This window comes from Diplotaxodon limnothrissa, linkage group LG4 (assembly GCF_057381915.1).
Source record: "Diplotaxodon limnothrissa isolate DT_005_m linkage group LG4, D_limnothrissa_male_GT1.1, whole genome shotgun sequence".
Classification (NCBI taxonomy): domain Eukaryota; kingdom Metazoa; phylum Chordata; class Actinopteri; order Cichliformes; family Cichlidae; genus Diplotaxodon; species Diplotaxodon limnothrissa.
Window position 1 is genome coordinate 7,688,669 of NC_140599.1, and position 18,674 is coordinate 7,707,342.

The 18,674-nt window shown below is 37.6% G+C and overlaps 1 protein-coding gene and 1 pseudogene across 1 annotated transcript; both read left to right on the forward strand.

The window, feature by feature from the left end:
• Positions 1-10,464: 10,464 nt before the first annotated feature.
• Positions 10,465-15,761, forward strand: bcl2l12 (BCL2 like 12). The gene is made up of 7 exons (XM_085352049.1): positions 10,465-10,634; positions 10,932-11,130; positions 11,410-11,623; positions 12,388-12,492; positions 15,076-15,149; positions 15,339-15,602; positions 15,720-15,761. The coding sequence occupies exons 1-7, from the start codon at positions 10,465-10,467 to the stop codon at positions 15,759-15,761; spliced, it is 1,068 nt and encodes a 355-aa protein (XP_085208175.1).
• A 2,367-nt stretch (positions 15,762-18,128) lies between these two features.
• Positions 18,129-18,247, forward strand: LOC146633172 (5S ribosomal RNA; annotated as a pseudogene).
• Positions 18,248-18,674: the final 427 nt, after the last annotated feature.

Consider the following 18,674-nt stretch of genomic DNA (forward strand, 5'->3'; position numbering starts at 1 on the left):
TTTTTTTTTTCACATTCTGTCTCTCACAGTTGAAGTGTACCTCTGGTGCAAATTACTGACCTCTGTCATCGTTTTAAGTGGGGGAACTTGCATGATCAGTGACTGACTAAATACTTTTTTTGCCCCACTGTATACTATATACTAGAGTAAACTAGATATAGTATATGTATTTATTCAGATTTATTTTAGAAGCCAGCACAAGAATTATTTACCATGACCTGTTCATCCCCTTTAGAACTCTACTTACAGCCATTAAAACATCAGCGTCTTTTGATCTCACTTTCTCATTAGCCCCCTCCCTTTGGTCGGTTGTTTGTGGTTAATTTCCTGTCACAGAGGAAGTGCCTCACCCAGCTGCCTGGCTCTTTATTGGCTCAAGCTCTGATGAACAGTGATTTTTGGGGGTGAGACAAAGTGACATGAGCACTCAGCCAGCACAGAAGATAGGCAGAGGGACTGGAATTTGGAGATTGAGACATGGGCACAAGAACTGGCTGAGGGGGTAGTGGTGCTTACAAAGTACTCATTCATACAGAGACAGATGAGTGCTGGACAGATTCACTGCAAGGGAGGAAATGGCTGCGTGTTGCAAGAGGTAAGTAAGCACAAAATGCAGACAAAGCAACTAAATGAGATTCAATAGAGCATGTTGGAAGAGCATATTCTCTGTTTTCTATTTTATTTTGTGTTTAAAGTGACTAATTACTGTAATTCTGAGTTCCATGTTTCCAATACAACTTACTGACAACATTTACTGTAATTACTGTTTTGACTGTAGTGTGCAGACTTGACTTATTCTTTTATATTTCAAAGCACTGAAGCACTTTCCTTATATGTTTTGGGGGATTTTGGCAGTTGTGACATTATTATTTATCAAGTTTTGCAGTTTAATCTCACCATTACAATCTCCTGAAGTCCTGCATGCGTTCTTGGTCTGGTCACTCCCAATCCTTGTACCAGTGTCTTGACACCAGTGACGCTGGACGGGTTTTGGGGGGGCTGTGCTAAAGACTGTTCATCATTCCTATTGCCTGTGTTTTCATAACTAGTATAATTCTCATTTTGATGTTGTTTTTTCATTAGAATTCCGTCATCGTGATAAGTACCTTCCTAAATAAAATAGACGCCAATCTTGGCGCAAACATTTTTCTGTCATGATCTTTGTATTGTTGTATGCTTACTTGGTCAAGTGGGAGCAACACACATATCACAAATAAATAGCACAAATCTTCACGTATACAGACAATGTTCAATCCAAGGCGTTGTGTGGCACTCTGAGAAAACTGCTCAGAAATAGTGGTTGTGTCTCTTGCCCTCAGAAGATAATATATGTGGGAGATATAACTATACTGTATCATAATGACTTGTTTCACGGGGTATGAAAGATTTGGTGTAACGTCAACCCTAACCCAGTTAGAGAAAGTTCTCCACTGCCTGTCCAGTGGCACAGAGAGATTATCCATGATGAATAAAAGTATGTTTGTTGACCTTTCCACCACAGCTTCAAATGTGTATATTCATTTGATATCAAAAAACATTTAAAAAAAAGATTTACAATTTAAAAAAAGGAAAAATCTGTCTAAGGATGTGGAAAGACTGAAGTGTTTCCTAAGAAATAAATGATATTTATATGATATTAAGAATCACAACAACAACAAATAAAAGACTCATCAAACCAAAATATTTTTATTCTGTGGGGATGATCACATTTGATCAAAGGTAGCTCCATAAGCAAACACGTCACCACATTCTGATGCAAATGCTCTTCAGATTAACTCGTGTATGATAGTGCATGACATCACATTTTTCCAGCAATATCATGTCACATCTGGAGAGGATCTTTACTGTTTTGTGTCCTAAATTGTATTATGTTCAGAAGATTAGATGATGAATATCATGAATCTAGAATTAGAGTCAGGTCAGACTACAATCCCACACCTTTTCCCAAATTTAGTGTGCATCCTAAACGTTTCAAGCACTTGTGTTTACTTTTGTCACAGAAGAGTTATGAGAAAGCCAAACTCTTATTTTTCTGTTGCCAATTTTGGTACTGCAGTGTAGCAGTGTGTGGATCCATAAAACCTCAAGGCAAAATCTTTGCAGCTTTGCTGCAGCTCACACCAGAAAAGTCAAATACAGACATCTAGTGAAGTCATGTACAAATAGCATGTGAAGAACCGCACTAGTGCAAGCTAAATTCAAAAAACTGTGTGAATAGTATTGTGGAGATCGAAATGTACACTGAGATTAAAAATGAGTGCAGTCCATACTGTGAGTAACCTACTGAAGTAGAGTTATATTGAAAGATGTGAGCCCATGGCATATTACCTTACAATCCCCATAGTAATCTCTTTAGCTTATATAGAACATCGTCATGGCTGGTATGGCAAATAGATTTAACGAACTCTTTTGTAATATTACTCACCATAAACTGCCAAAAAAGCATTCTGTTCACCTGGATTAGCGTTTTCAGTGGGAGAAATGTTTCTTCACTCATCAAAGAGACTTCTTCAGTCTCAGCTGACTGCAGGTTCATAAAGTACTTACTTCAAAACCATGTTCTTATACACACAGACACTCACACTTGCTTCATTGAACATATACTCATACACTCCTGTACCACATGAGACCACCTCAACATACAGACTGGAGCAGGAAGCAAATCAGAAACCTTCCAATAAGTGGAAGACATCGACTTCCTCATTCTGCAGCAAGAAAACAGAAACATACAGATTGAACTCAAAAAATAGCTTTTACAAGCAGTCACAGATACATAGACTGATTTAGACAAATTTGAGTAATAAAAAGAGGGAGGAAAATGTCATGTCAGGAGACAGTTACTGGTGTATCTGGTGGAGAGGAGAATGAAATTGGTGGTGAGTGTGGGAAAATCAAACACTAATATCAACATCTTCTCTTGTGGACTCATAAGCAGGACTAGTTGTCCTGGAGCAGCTGGTGACAGTCTAGAAAGGCTCTGTACAACAATGGTGCTCAAGCAGTGTTGTCTGCAACAAGTGATAGAAAGAAACAGAGGAAAACTGACAGTGACAGCAACAGTATGGACAGAGGAAGGAAGAGGAGGAAGAATGGTGTTGAGTGTTGAATCAGAAAGCAAAGGAAGAGGAGTGGTACACAGCTAACTTACTGTGGTGGTGAGATCTGAGAAAGAGGGGTATGTGAAAAGATGGACCCAACAAAATTAACTGGAATTATCAGAGGACAATTGGGAGACGTAAAAATGCACATTCTGAGTTATGGAAATTTACTAATAGGCAGTAAATCTGAAATGGGGGTAAAGAAGGTTAAAAAATGTAAAAAGAGAGTAACTGGTGGAAAATCTACAAGTGAGAAACAAGTGAAGTAAATGAAGAAAATGCTTGGGAGAACATATAAAAAAAAGGGACTGCAGCTATGCTTTGAGGAGCAGGAACTATAATTTTGATATGACAAAACTGCTTATATGTACAGAGAATTTGCACCAAAGCCCATTAAATGTTTTAGCTCTTAAGAATTCAGACAGCTGTATGTAAAAGGAATCACAGGTGAGCTCATTGTGGAGGGGACAATAGAAGTGGCAAGTGTGCAGCAGGAGTTCCTCCAGAATCCTGCAGCCACAGAGGAAGCCACAATATAGCATTGTGGGGTTGCAAAGCAGTGAAAAGAGAGACAAAAGTACAGAAAATTAGAATTAAATTTACAAAAAAATTAAATAAAACTAGTGATAAATGCAACATATTGAATAAAACTGAAAGAATATAAATAATAGTGAACGCTGCGGACCACCACTTCAGGATGACAGATTTAAAATGGGAAGAAATAAATGACAAACTTAAGATTCAGTCAAGCCGAGAAGCAATATGTATCAGATACTGTAATACTATTAACTACGCTCATTCTCCAATGGAATGCCAGAAGTTTCAATGCTAAGAGCCAGAAATTCAAGCAATTTATTTGAGATATGAAAGAAAAGTCCAAGATAATCCATATCCAGGCATCCTGGGTTAAATCTAATTCGGAATTCGTTCTATTTAACTATGCAACAGTTTACAGGGACAGAGAAGAAGGAGAAGGAGGAGGCTGTGCCACGCTTCTTAAGCAAGGCATCCCATATACAATACTCATATAGAATAGGGGAGTGCAAATGAGCAAGAATATGTTGTTAGAAATTGGGCTGAAAGACTATGTGATAATAAATTATTATAAGCCATGTGGACGGCTGTAGCTCAGGTGGTGGTGAGTATCCTTGGGCAAGATACTAACCCTAACATGTTGATCATCTCCAAATGTGTGTGGATGTTAATTAGGAAGCATTTAGAAACAGTAGAAAAAACTGCTGTTGTGAATGGGTGAATTATCTAAAGCCCTTTGCGTGCTTAAGATAAAGTAGAAAAGCACTTTATAAGTACCAGTCCATTTACCAAAATGTTGAAAAAAATAATAATCCAGAGAAACAACAAAAACATGTCATGGTGGGGTTTACGTTCATATTTTACATTAAAAATGGTTAACCCACCTTGTCTATGGTCACTTTGCAGCACAGCTGTGTGACTCTATGGTTTTCATTTTGGAACACTGCATTAACACCCAATAATCCACCACAATGAATATGAGGAAGAGAGGATATGTTCAGACTCGAACTCTTCACTGGCCAGTCTGCAAGACAGTCACTCAGAATGCAGACCTGGCATTCTGATAGAGATCCAGCAAACATTGTTCAGAATTGTTATGATGGGGCTTATGGTCACATTCTTATGGGTACCAGCGCATCATGGAGATAAAGGAAATGAAATGGCAGATAGGACAGCAAAAGTCGCAACAAGGAGACCGATAGTAGATATGGTTATTAGTGTGAGTAGGACGGAGCTCAAGAGTAGAATACGATACAAAATGATCGAAAGGTTGGCAGAAGCAATGGGAGGAAGAGAGGAAAGGGCGATGGTTTTATAAAATCCAAAGGAAGGTGGGGGAAATGAGAAGTACAGGCCGAAACAGGAGAGAGGAGACGATTATATCTCGACTGAGATTTGGACACACTGGTTTAAATACCACATTGTTTTTAATAGGTAAACACTGTACAGGGGAGTGTGACTGCAGTAGGGAACAGGAAACAATAGAACATGTTTTCTTGAATTGTCAGAGGTATGATATTGAATGCAGACAACTGATCAAAAAGCTGGACGATATGGAAGTGCAGTTGGACTTGATTGTTTTGTTTCGCACGACCTCTGTAAGTGAAAGTTATCGGGCTGCATTTTGGTTTTTAAGGCAGGCCCATTTGTTCGAGAGGCTTTGAATTTTTTTTTTTTTTTAACTTTTCATTTTTTTGTCATTTCGGTCCACACTCCACACCAGTTGGTGGCGGTAATGCGCTATTTTGCTGTTTGCCAACCGCCAGTAAACCCTATACAGAAGAAGAAGAAGAAGAAGACGTGGAAGCGGCAGAAGAAGACGATTACCACGGAGTTCAATGTAGCTGCGCAAGAAAACGGCAAAAACACTCTAAACCTCAATTCGGGTCTACTTCGACACGTCGAGACACACCTCGAGGTACAAAGTTTTTATTGTATATATAAGTTTGTCTCAGTCTAGCATGTATTTACCTTTCGTAAAAGTTAGTGAAATATTCTTTGAACTCGAGTCATCAATACCGCGGAAAAGTTCTGTCCCTGGTCGGTCGGGCGATTACTGTTCTTAATTCACGTATTCTTTGATTAAAATGAATTGAGCTAAAGTTTTTAAACGATATTAAAGAGTACCTTGGCAGAGGTATCTCATAGATGAGGGTCGTCGTAAATTTTGTTTTTTTGGAGGGGGGTTATAAAAAGTGTGTAAGGCGGTGTTTTGTTAGGTGGTGTAAGGAATGAATGGAATGGAACTATTAGAATCACTTGTTTGTTTCTGTTTCTCTTTCAAGCTGTTTCGAACCCGTGTTGCGACCTGTTAACAACAACAGAGAGTTCGCAAAAGAATCGATTGGGCGGAACGTAGAGAACGTATACACAATCGAACGTCACTTGAATATTATCTACAAAAAAAATTCTTTAATTGAAACATGTAAATAAGCAGTCAATTCTATAGCTCCATGGGGTTTTTCCATGTCATTTTTGTCTCTTATGTTGAGCAAATTTGTTCCTTAGGGAAAAAAACAAAAAAAAAAACTGAGTTACTAGCATAAGAAAGTACATGAGTATACATATTATAAGGAACAGCTCTTTATACTACCATCAAATAAGGAAAAGCACTGGGGGATAACTTCGCAATACGTCAGAATCAGAGAAACGTTACTAATTCCAGAGAGAATTTGTGCAGCACACATACATACAGTGCAGTGAAGTATGTTTAGTCTGGTTCAGTTTGTGTTGGTCTAACCCAAGTTGATGAACTAAACACTCTCATAGCACCAGAAATTAAAATAAAGCAAAAAAAACATGCATAACGACAGTCGATTGTAAGTGCTAGTTTCAATCATTGGATCATGAAGTCAGTTCCATGATAACTAGACGAAAATCAGCCACAATAAACAATTTGCTGATCAACTCTGTGGATAGATCAAGTTCACCAGGGAGGATATGAAAAATGGCAGACTGGCTTTGTTGGTCTGCAAAATTTTCCTCAGTAATGGAGGACATTTGAAAGTCACTGTGTATTTTAAACATATGGATTAGTATTTAAGGTTTGTTTTAGTTATATTATTAGTTGTATTATTATTACATTTTTGCATCTTGGAGCAAAGGAAAGGAGATTTAAAGATTAAAATATCAGAATTTCCTAATGCAGGACATTATCCAGTCATTTGATTTAAACTGCTGGACTGTCTTAAAGACATAAAGACCTGGATGGCCTCTAACTTTCTGCTTCTTAATTCAGATAAAACTGAGGTTGTTGTACTCTGCCCTGAAAATCTTAGAAATATGGTATCTAACCAGATTCTTACTCTGGATGGCATTACCTTGGCCTCCAGTAACACTGTGAGGAACCTTGGAGTCATTTTTGACCAGGACATGTCCTTCAATGCACATATTAAACAAATATGTAAGACTGCTTTCTTCCATTTGCACAACATCTCTAAAATGAGAAATATCCTGTCTCAGAGTGATGCTGAAAAACTAGTTCATGCATTTATTACTTCCAGGCTGCACTAATGTAATTCATTATTATCAGGATGTCCTAAAAACTCCCTTCAGTTAATCCAAAATGCTGCAGCAAGAGTCCTGACAGGGACTAGAAAGGGAGAGCAGATTTTACCTGTATTGGCTTCCCTTCATTGGCTCCCTGTTAAATCCAGAATTCAAAATCCTGCTCCTCACATACAAGGTCGTAAATAATCAGGCCCCATCTTAGAAACCCAAATCAGAAAAAGTTGGGACAGTATGGAAAATGCAAAAAAATAAAGAAAGAAAGGAGTGATTTCTAAATTTGACTTATATGTCATTGCAGACAATATGAACACAAAATATTTCATGTTTTGTCTGGTCAACTTTATTTCATTTGTAAATAGACATCCTTTGCTGTCATTCAGACCTGCAACATATTCCGTAAAAGGTTGGGATAGGAGCAATGTAGTGCTAGCAATCAGGTGAATTTGTTAAATAATGACGTGATTTGAAACACGTGATGTCAACAGGTGATTGTAATTATGATTTGGTACAAAAAATTAAAAATTGTCTTTACATATTTCAATAATTTTCAAAAAAATTAATGTTCCTCAAATAAAGATAGAAAGAGATTTGGATAGTTTAACTTCAACAGTGCATAAGATAATTAAAAGATTGAAATTCCATCAATGTATTATTGTAGGGTCTACCTTAGAATATAAAGTGCCTTGAGGTAGGGCTGGGCGATATGGCCTAAAATCCATATCACGGTATAATTTGAAGCATGTGCGGTAACGATATATATATCGCGATATATTATTTTCTTTTGTATAACGTATTCTACACACTAAGGCACACTTAAAATCCTTTAATTCTCTCAAAAATCGACAGTGTGCCTGGTTCTGGGTGTGCTTACTGACCTCAAACAGATTTTATGTGGTACACGGCTCTCAAAAATCTGTCAAAAATGTTTGTCGGAGCATTACGGTTACCGTAGTCAGGAGCCTCGCGGAGTAATCTGGGTCCAAAACTCCATCTGCTTTCAGGTCCCAAAGTCAAACGAACACTGCAGCATCACTGAGAGTTAAAAACTGTCTAAATTCTTTCATCTTTAATAAAATGATCAGCGTTGCTGCTTTACCAGGTGCAACAATTAAGTTTAACATCCAGGCATCCATGAAAACAGAATTTATTCAATTCAACGGAGTTAGAAGTTAGCTAGCTAGTTTCCACCTAAACATGATGTGCCATGTTCTGACTGAGAGATATCTGAAAAAATTAAAACGTACAGCTCTGCTATCACTTCCAACATAAATGAAGACAGAAAACTAAACAGCAGTGACGTTTGTAGGGTTACTGAAGTTGGACTAGCTGGTATATAGTGATGTCCTAAGTCACAGGTGTCGAACTCCAGGCCTCGAGGGCCGGTGTCCTGCATGTTTTAGATGTGTCCTTGATCCAACACAGCTGATTTAAATGGCTAAATTATCACCAACATGTCTTGAAGTTCTCCAGAAGCCTGTTAATGAACTAATAATTTGATTCAGGTGTATTGAAACAGGGTGATATCTAAAACCTGCGGGACACCGGCCCTCGAGGCCTGGAGTTCGACACCCCTGTCCTAAGTGATTGCTAGCAAAACAGCTACATTGGCATAACATTAGCACAGTGAAGCTGAAGGATGAACGCTAACTTTTTTCCACTCAATAAAAGATAACGTGAGGGTTTCTGGTGGTTAGGGACAAATGCAATTGCATAACAGGATGCTATAAACGGACTAAACTTCAGTCAGGAAAACTACTGAGATAATCCATCCACAATACGAGGTTGGTCATTAATATACTGCAACAACATGGGAATAGAGCGGCTGCGAGAGAATTCGGCATTAGTGAATCAATGATAGGGAAGTGGAGGAAGCACAGTTTTTGGCTTTCCTCATATTCCAAAAGTGCTTCGTCTTTTTGCTATTACTGTTTCCCAGCATAATTTGCAGATGATGTTGTTTGCAGCTGCTGCAATGCTTTCGACCAAAACAGGTGCAGCTTGATGATGACACCATCAACATGTGCTATTGCGGTAGAGCGGTATAGTAAAAATCTCTACCGTTGGTCAAATTTATATCGTTTCTATCATTTACCGTTTATACCGCCCACCCCTACCTTGAGGCGACTGTTGTTGTGATTTGGTGCTGTATAAATGCAGTTGAATTGAACTATTTCACACAGGGCCATGTAGGTTTGGATTTTTTTTCCCCTTAACCCTTTAGAGCCGGTCGGAGCGGGCACGCTTTGTTTTGTGTAACTATTTTTAAATCCCGGTAGCTCTGCAACCACGTAAGCTAGCGCAATAATTTTTTTTGCATATGAAACTGGAGGAGTTGTACTTACATCTTATGCCATCAGCTTGTCCTAGGTCACGGTTTCCTTCCACATAAAGCTTTGCAAAAACTGCATAAAAAGCACTTGCAGCAACAAAAACATAATATTACGGAAACACGCTTTGCCGATCCGTCAGCGCGAACTTTTGAATGTCCGCCATTACCTGCCCGAAACCGGAAGTGATGTCATTTTCGCGGAAATGTAGTTTTTTTTTTTTTTTTTTTTACCATCAGGGCCTCAGGGTCTATACTGGTGTTTTTAAAAGTTATCTTTGACTTTATGACTTTCTGTGTCGTTTCTGGGATGCTTAGGACTCATATTGCACTGCTGGAAATAGTTTATTTTGATGCATATGCTGCTTTTTTGCAAATTTGTAGTATAATATTTATTTTCGTTTTTCCTGCAGTATATAAAAATTGGTGTATTCAAAAATAAAACTATGAAGACACTCAAAATAAATTTCCTGTGGTAGGAAACTATTTTGTGCAACTTTTTTGTATTTACAGTTTTGAGGGATAAGCCTCTTAAATTTCTCTAACTAGAAATATATGTTAAAAAAGCAAAAACGATTTTCAATTTTTTTGTAGTTTATTGCACGGTTTTGCAATTTATGTAATTACTATGCACTTAATGAATACATATTATTAAAATCTGGGCTATAATTGCTGTATTGATGTATAGCAACTTGAAATGCTCCCAAAAATGGCACCACACCATGTAAAAATATACTATAAGCTCTGGCGGACTTGGTTCTATGGTAGGTCTTAAAGGGTTAATAATAAACACCTTCATTTAGAAACTGCATTTTATGTTTACTTGTATCATCTTTTTCTAATATTTAAATTTGTTTGATGAAACATTTAAGTGTGACAAACATGCATAAAAAGAGGAAATTAGGGGGTCAAACACTTTTTCACTCTATTGTAGCTTATTTTTTGAGGATTTTATAACATGACTTAAGTTTTTTTTTTCTTCTGTAAACTGCAGTGATGTCAGACTCTGAAGGACGCCGCTCATCTGTGTCCTCCATCTCTTTGATTGAGATTAAGAGTGAGACTCATTTAGTGCTCCAAGCTTTTCTACATCGCTCCCTTTTAATTCCTCTGAAAGAGAGGCCTGGGAGGGTAGGAGGGGCCTACAACGATCACCACAAGTACAGGTAATATAACTCACTACTATTCTATTTTTTGCTTGTTTGTCTTTGTGTTTGTATCTTTTTTTAAAAAATTGTAGCTCAAGACACAACATTCTGGATAATAACTCACTGACTTGTGCCGTTTGTGACCTTTACCAGTGAGTAGCAATGATTAAAGGGTAGATAGTTTTAGGACTTACTACATTTTAATCAATCTAAAGGTTTAAGTAAGTAATTATTTTAAATATAGTAATTGAATATTTGCAATATTATTTATGTGACCATTTATTTTTAATGAATTGTCTTGTTTTCCCATGCTAGTTCCAACCCAAAACCAAAAACAAAGGATGAGCGGAATCCTCAGGTTGTCACTTCAGGAGATGAAAAAAAGACTGGATTCAAAGACCTCATAAAGCAACTGCCACATCGTAACAGCACACAACGTCCTGCCAAAGACCCTGAAGGCTCATTGGGCAGGAAGAGCAAAGCAAAACCTGCACACCTCAAAGACAAAAGCGAAGTAAGTGTGTTGTATTGTTTTGAGCTGGAACACATGAAAGACCATGAGTGATGTTGGACACAAACCTGTAGTGTAGTGTCTACATGGTATTGTTATACATTAGTACTATGATACATTAAGACCATGGAGGCTAGAAAAGAGTACTAAATGGGAAAAATTTATAATTTTCACTTCAGTGTCTGAGACTGGTTCTTTTTTTTTTTTTTTCCTTTTTTCTCATCATAATTATCAGTACTTAACTAAAATTTAATAGTTTAAATACTTCAACTGTTTCCACAGGATGACACCTCCTGTACATCAGAAGAGGATGAAAGTGAAAAGAAACTAAAGAAAAAGCTCAGCCAAAAAAACATCAAACAGAAGCTCTCCAAGATCTTCAGTTTAAGGTTACAGAAGGATAAGGACAAACAGGAGCGTCCGTCTCATCCGCAGCGACCTGACACATTACCAATTAACAAAAAACCGGAGCCTACACCAAATGTCATCTCTCCCAGTAAGCTCTCTGACTGTTACATTTTCCAAAAGAAGAAATATCAGTCGTATTTAATCACCTGGACACACAAAATTCGCTCGTCTTGTGTACATTTGTAATATTAAAGATGTATAAAAATTGCATAAATGTATTCATCTAAATGTAATTTTCACCTGTTGTGTGGTGAACTATTCATGCCGATTGATGTCAGCAATACTTCCTGACCATTTAATTTAGTAGGGCAAGGAATTTTTTTCCATTACAGCACCTTTTCATCTGACTTTTACTCAGGAACCTCTTCTCACTTTTTGCTAAAGAATTTTATTTGATGATCTTGTTGACAAAGATAATCTACATAAGGTTCTTGCACTCAAAGGAGGTAACTTCTATGGTACAACTTTTATTTTGATATTAATATTTAAGATCATGGGGGACTTAAATGGCAACTAAAAATGGATGAGATTGACATTTTTTTTTTTTTTTTAGTTGAATGAACTGAGTGAGGTGGGAGAGATAAGATTTAAATTATTTTGAAGGGTATCTCAGTGAGTCGAATGGAAGCTAGCCTGAGAAGGAGAATGCTGCAATGAGCTATAGTGCCAAAGGCAGCACTCACACTGAGGAGGAAGACAGTGGTTAATAAACCAGAGTCAGCCATTGCTTTCTTGGAAGATACTAGTGAACATAGTTCTCCTGCAATAACTCAAATTAAACACTTGACTGCATTTGAGTGGCAAAAGTCTTTTTATTGTTCATGGATATTTCATATACATTTGTCCATACAGATCACCCTCCTGAGTTCTACAGTAATGTGGCAGAGAAGCTGGAAAAGATTGCCCAGAAGTCTACCAGTATAAAGAGAAATAGTCCCAAAACACAGCCACCAACAGGTAATTGCATGCACAGCCACGCATATACATTAATTCACTTTAAAATGGTATATTGACCCAAACTAGAATTCACAGAACGGTAAAGTAACTAATAAATGTAAGTAAAATGTATTTATAAAGCAGATTTACCGTGTTTTCACACTTACAAGGTCCTATAGGGTAGCAACTAACCACAAAATGAACATAAATTTTTCATGTTCTTCAATAGTGCAGAGCACCTTCTTTGTGTTTTACTTTGCTACCACCCCAGATGCATCAAAACGTTAAAAATGACAACAACCACCAGAGGACAGGAGGGGATGCATGAGTTAGACATGCAGCAAATGAGACATTAGTTTGTTAGCAAGGGAATATTAACAGGGACAAAGGTGGGTTTTGAGTCTAGACTCAGAAGCAAAGATGTGGGTCTCCTCCCCCCCCCCCCCCCCCCCCATTTCAGGTGATAAGATCATTCAATACACATGGAGCAGTGACCACAAAGGCCGCATCACCTTTTTGTTTGAGGCATCAACTTGTATGTAAAGATCTGTAAAGAGCTTTGATACTACAAAAGATCTGAGACGTATAGGAGCTAAATCAGTGATATAAGCTGACCCCTGCCCATTAAGAGTCTTAAAAATAATGAGTAAGCTCTTAAATGAATTCTAATGTGGCAAGGACAAGACTGTAATGATGTGCCAGTCAGCAGTCTTGCTGAAAGGACAAAAGATTTCAAAGAGGTGATGACGCTTAGCTGGTTTTTGACAACGGAGCAAATTTGTTTGTCAGAGTAAAGCTCTGAGTCACAAAGTTATATTTTGCAAGAGATGTAAAATATAGGATACAATAATCTAACACGCTGGCAAAGGAGCTTGTATGGAGATTTGGATGGACAAAAGATGATGAAAATCTGTTTCGTTCTTGTTCAACTGGACGAAATTGCTAGTCTTCCAGCCTTTTAATATATATTTTAGTGGAAGATATAACTCAAAGTCATCAGTGTACAAATGAAAGGAGATGTTATCTTCTAATAATATTACCAAGTGGAAGCAGATCCAAACAGAAGAAGATTGATCCTGAGATGAACAGTTACTGAAAAACTCTTCTTCTTAAGCTCTACATTGGCTCATTGATAAGAGCCAATGTAGAGCTGCACCCTTAATGCCAAGCCAGTCTGCAAGGGGTGGCAAAAAATTTTTTATCCACAGAATAAAATGCATCACTGAGGTCCTGCAGACTCGGGGCTGCAATATCACTTTAATCTAATGTGACTGGTAAACTACTGGTCACTGTCAGCAAAACTGTTTCTGTACTATGAAAGGCTTTGATGCCCATCTAAAATGCTCCAGAAAGGCAGCACTTGTGACATGGTAGTTTAGAGCAAGGATAATGGTTTTTGGTCAGTTTGCATCCAAGTTTTGTTTGTTTAAGTATTTTTATTTTATTTATTTATTTGACCTGGACTACAGCATGCTTAAAATATGCAGCAATATTTTCCAAGGTTAGGCGTATTGTTAGGTATTAATTATAACTTGGAAACTAGGACTGAGTGTATCAAATTAGTTACCTATGCTGTAACACAGGAAACATCATAGAAGGGGCTCATGTGAAATGTTACATGAAAAAGTATTTGCCCCTTGCCTGATTTTGTTTTTTTGCATATGATTGTGTCCAAAAAATAAATATAAAATATAGTCATTTATTTATTATTTCCTTTATGGGGAAAAAGCTGCCCAAATCTCCTTGGCACTATTTGAAACCTCCCCCCTTGTCAACTCATGAATTAACTGTGATTAACCACGTTTTTGGAAATGGTGAGTTTAATTTCACTAGCCACACCCAGAACTTACTCATCACTGCCAGACCTGAAATAGAACCTGATAAGATAAAACCAGCACATCATTCCACAATAAAAAGAAACTCAAGAACAAATGACTTGAACTTGGTTCAGGTCACTAACATCAGAATAGGTATATCTATAATCCAGTTTTGAGTTCCCTCCCAGACGCCTTAACGCCCACTCACATCCTGGGCCATCTGACCTCAGGAAATCGCATGATAAGGTGGGGCTAGGTTTCACAATGAGCTCACCTGAAAACCCTGGCTGATTGGGACCCACACCCGTTTTCACACCTTCGCTCAGGCGATTAGAGGATCATCAGGGGGTCCTTTTGTCCCTCTTTGAGGGGATACTCCCACTGGGTTTAAATCTGGGACTCTCCGCCATTTAACCTTAGAACTGAAGAAGCTTCTCGGATGAGAGGTGAAACGTCTTCAAGCAACTTAAAGAAGTCCAGATGCTTTTCTTTGCAAGCTCCTTTGACTACGGTGACCTGGATGACTGAGAACCTTCACAGACATCAGAATAGGTTACAAAGCCATTTCTAAGGCTTTGGGACTCTGGACTGTCTCTCAGCTAAAGAAACCTTACTGAATTGGTTGAAGGTGACTGATAACACCGGAAAAACACTTGAGCAACTGGTGATTGATTAAAAAAAATTGATAGATCAGAAATACATGCAGTACATTATGTGAAGTTAGAAAAACTGATCAAGAACTATAATATCTTCATCTTCAGTAAAGCTGATGTTTCTTTCTCAGCAGTATGTGATAAAGAAACAATAGTGCAGGAACTTGTCAAGGTGCTCTCTTCGGAAGGAGACTCTATCAATACTGTGGTAAGTAGTGGTTCATTATACTGTCTGTAAAGGTCCTTTATTCATTTGTCAAATGTTTTGGGAATAATAATAATAATAATAATAATTACAATAAATTAATCAATTCAGGTAAACATAAAGCTGAAGACGGTGTAAATTTTCCTCATGTGTTTGCGTGCGCACTCAAAGCAAATGTGCATCATTTAACAGATCCAATCGGACCGTTTTCTTCGCTCCAGTTTGACCCGTCTTTCATATGCATCGTTTTCCAAACTCCTGGATGCTGTGAGCAGCAGTCATGTAGCTGAAACTCTTTCTCAGCAACCAACAGCCAGTCCTACACTGCAACGGATGGCTGTCAGCATGGAAGTATCACGGCGAATAGTGACAGCCACGGGAACTCAGCGGATGCAAGGCTATGCAGAGTGCTACATGGAGAACTTCGCCCCATGGCTGAAAAGCAATGGAGGATGGGTAAGTGATTTCATTTTTGCATTGACTGTGATTATGTTTTTTACAGACGGGCCTCGGCTGTTATGAACTCTAATTTTTCCTCTGTATAATTAATCATACAGACTTTTTCATCTGCAGGAGAATGCAGTAACTTTGGATGCGCATCTAGAATATGACTGAGCAGTTTTGTTTTTTTTGTTTTTTTTTTCAACTAAACACCAACTGCTGGACCTGACGGGAAAGTGAAGAGGAATAGAGAAACCTTCTCTGCTTTAATATGTGACTTACTTTTTCTTCCATGGCCTTATGTAAACACTCAGTAATTCTTGAAGCCTTTTGAATTCTGCTGACATTAGAAAGACTCTCCAGGTTTTTGATTTGCACAAGTCATTTGTTGTTACTAATATAGATTATTTTATAAAAAAAAAGGCCTGTCAGTTAAATTGAGAATACCTCTAACATCAGTTTTCTGTTCTGTAGTGACTGGGCAATTTTTGCCTTCTTCCTTTCTGTTCAGTGAATTGGTAAAAACTCCTACTTGTTTCTGTGTCCTTAAGACTGAGTCTAAACACTTTATTTGTATTAAAAAAAACCTGTAAATACCACCACCCACCCAGTACCCTTTTAAGATTGAATCTCACTGAAAAATCTAATTAACAATCACCCTTATAGTTTAGTTTCACAACTATCCAGTGAGCTAAAGCAGACCAAGATTTTATGTCTTCTTTAGTCAATTTCCAAATATTTACATTTGCATTTTATTCTAAAGTTTGATTTGTTAGTTCCTGCACTGCATGCCTTACTACTGGTATTGTTCTTTCTGTGGATCTAATTTACATGGGATCACAAGATGTGGATTTGTGTATGTTAGCAAAAGCTATATAGAGAGGGTATAATGTTTAGAGATTAGTGACTGATATTTCTATTGCTATCGTTTGATTGACAGGTCTTTAATCCACAAAAGGTAAACACTAAAGTTTTTGATTTTTTTGTTTTTGCTATTTTTCCAGTTTTTTTAATTGAGTTGGAACAGTCTGTGTTTTTGCATGATCCAAAGTGTTTTTGTGTGTCTATTTTCTATTTGAGTAGGAGCATTTAAACGCCTCCTGTCTGTAAGTTATGAGGAGAGATTCTACATGTTTGAATTGCACTAGGTGTAATAGGGACTGTCCCTTTTTGTTGTTGTTTTTTGTTTGTTTGGTTTGGTTTCACACCAAGATGATCCTGGGTTCAAACCCACCAGGAGGAGCCTTTCTGTGTGGAGCATATTGTCCCTGTGCTCATCTGTTCACTCCAGGCAATCTGGGCTTCCTTAGCCACAGTTGTAAATCTGTCTCTCTATATAACGTGTGTGTGTGTGTGTGTGTGTGTGTGTGTGTGTGTGTGTGTGTGTGTGTGTGTGTGTGTGTGTGTGTGTAATATTTTATTATTTTTATTGTAAATAATAACCGTTTCCTGTTGAAAGTGGACAAATTCCTTAAGGATGTAAGTATTAACATGAATGGACATAATGTAATATTCAACCTAAAACCTTAGTAAAGCCACAGTCTTTACACTGTATGTATGTAATTGTGAGTTTACCTTTTATGTTTTTATTGATTTTTTTTTTTTTTTTTTTTTTTTTTTTTTTTTGCAAAGGCACTTTACATTATTTTGACATGAAACATCCATCTCTGTTCTCTTAAGGTTTTAATAGTTCACTGTTTTTGTTAATTAATTACACCAATTTACAAGCAAAACACTGATATATGCCACACAGGGGATGTAATGTCTAAAGGATAAATTACTGGTTTTATGTGAAGTCCTTTCTGTGTGGAGTTTGCATCTTCTCCTCCTGTTTGCGTGGGTTGTTCTCTCCGGGTACTTCGGCTTCCTCCCACAGTCCAAAGACACGGAGCGACCAAGCGAGAGGGAACAGATGGATGGAGTTGAAACTGAGCTGCACGTCTTACAGGGAATCACCTGAATCAAGTCTTCATGTACTTTATCTTACTTTCTGCTAGTCTCACAAAGCTTACTCAGTTTGTTACTCAAACTTTTGTCAAATAGGACATTTTTTATTTATTTATTTTTACTGTTTTTCATTTTTAGGTGAACTTACTCTAATGTTAAGACATTGGAGTCATGTTGAGTATGTTGAGACTAATGTCTCAACATACTCAAATTCTTGTGCATGTTGTGACCTTTAAGCAGGGTGGATATCAGTGATCCTCACATCTAATAAATTTTACCAGTACTACCCTTGCCTGCATCTGTACTTTAAATTTTGCCCTGTATCAGTTAGAATATATAGGCTATAAAGGAATACCAAGAGTTACATTCTGAGTGACTATGAGGATATTTGAAAATTGTTGCGGTAAAATAAGTGAAGCAGATGTATATCCAGTATGCCTACATTTTACAGGCTAGAAATTTAGAATTAAACGTCAAATAAAAATCTATTTTCCAGGGTCCATGTGTCAAATATATTTTCTGCTACTACCGTGCTGGACTAAATACACAAACTGAACCAGCAGTTTGTGTATTTAGCCCCTTGCAGCAGTTCGTGCTTACAGCCATACCACCCTGAGCACGCCCGATCTCATCTGGGCTTGGAAGCTAAGCAGTGTTGGGCTTGGTTAATACTTGGATGGGAGACTGCCTGGGAATACCAGGTGCTCTAAGCTTACTAATCTAAGATACTAACCTCCACTTGGTCTCCAATGCATCCATTGGAGTATGAGTTAAAGCACTGACAAAGGTTGGTGCTGGTGTGTATGGGTGAATGCGGTGTGTTGTATAGAGCGCTTTGAGTACTTCAAGACAGTAGAAAAGCGCTATATAAGAAGTCCATTAAGAGTGCTCCTCTGTGCTTTTTTTTACATCTTAGATAAATGACATCCAAAGGCTAAAAATATAGTATATACTAAATAAATATTTGTCAAATTGTATCTACAATGAAGGAAATGATAGTCATTACTAGGTTAATTAATATATCCCAGTTAACAGATGTCTTTGTACAGCGCGGTGTGGAAGAACTAAGTAAATCGGTGTTAACAGTAATTGCCATGTAATAATGTAATGACTGAAAATCTGAACCAAAATTAATCAGTG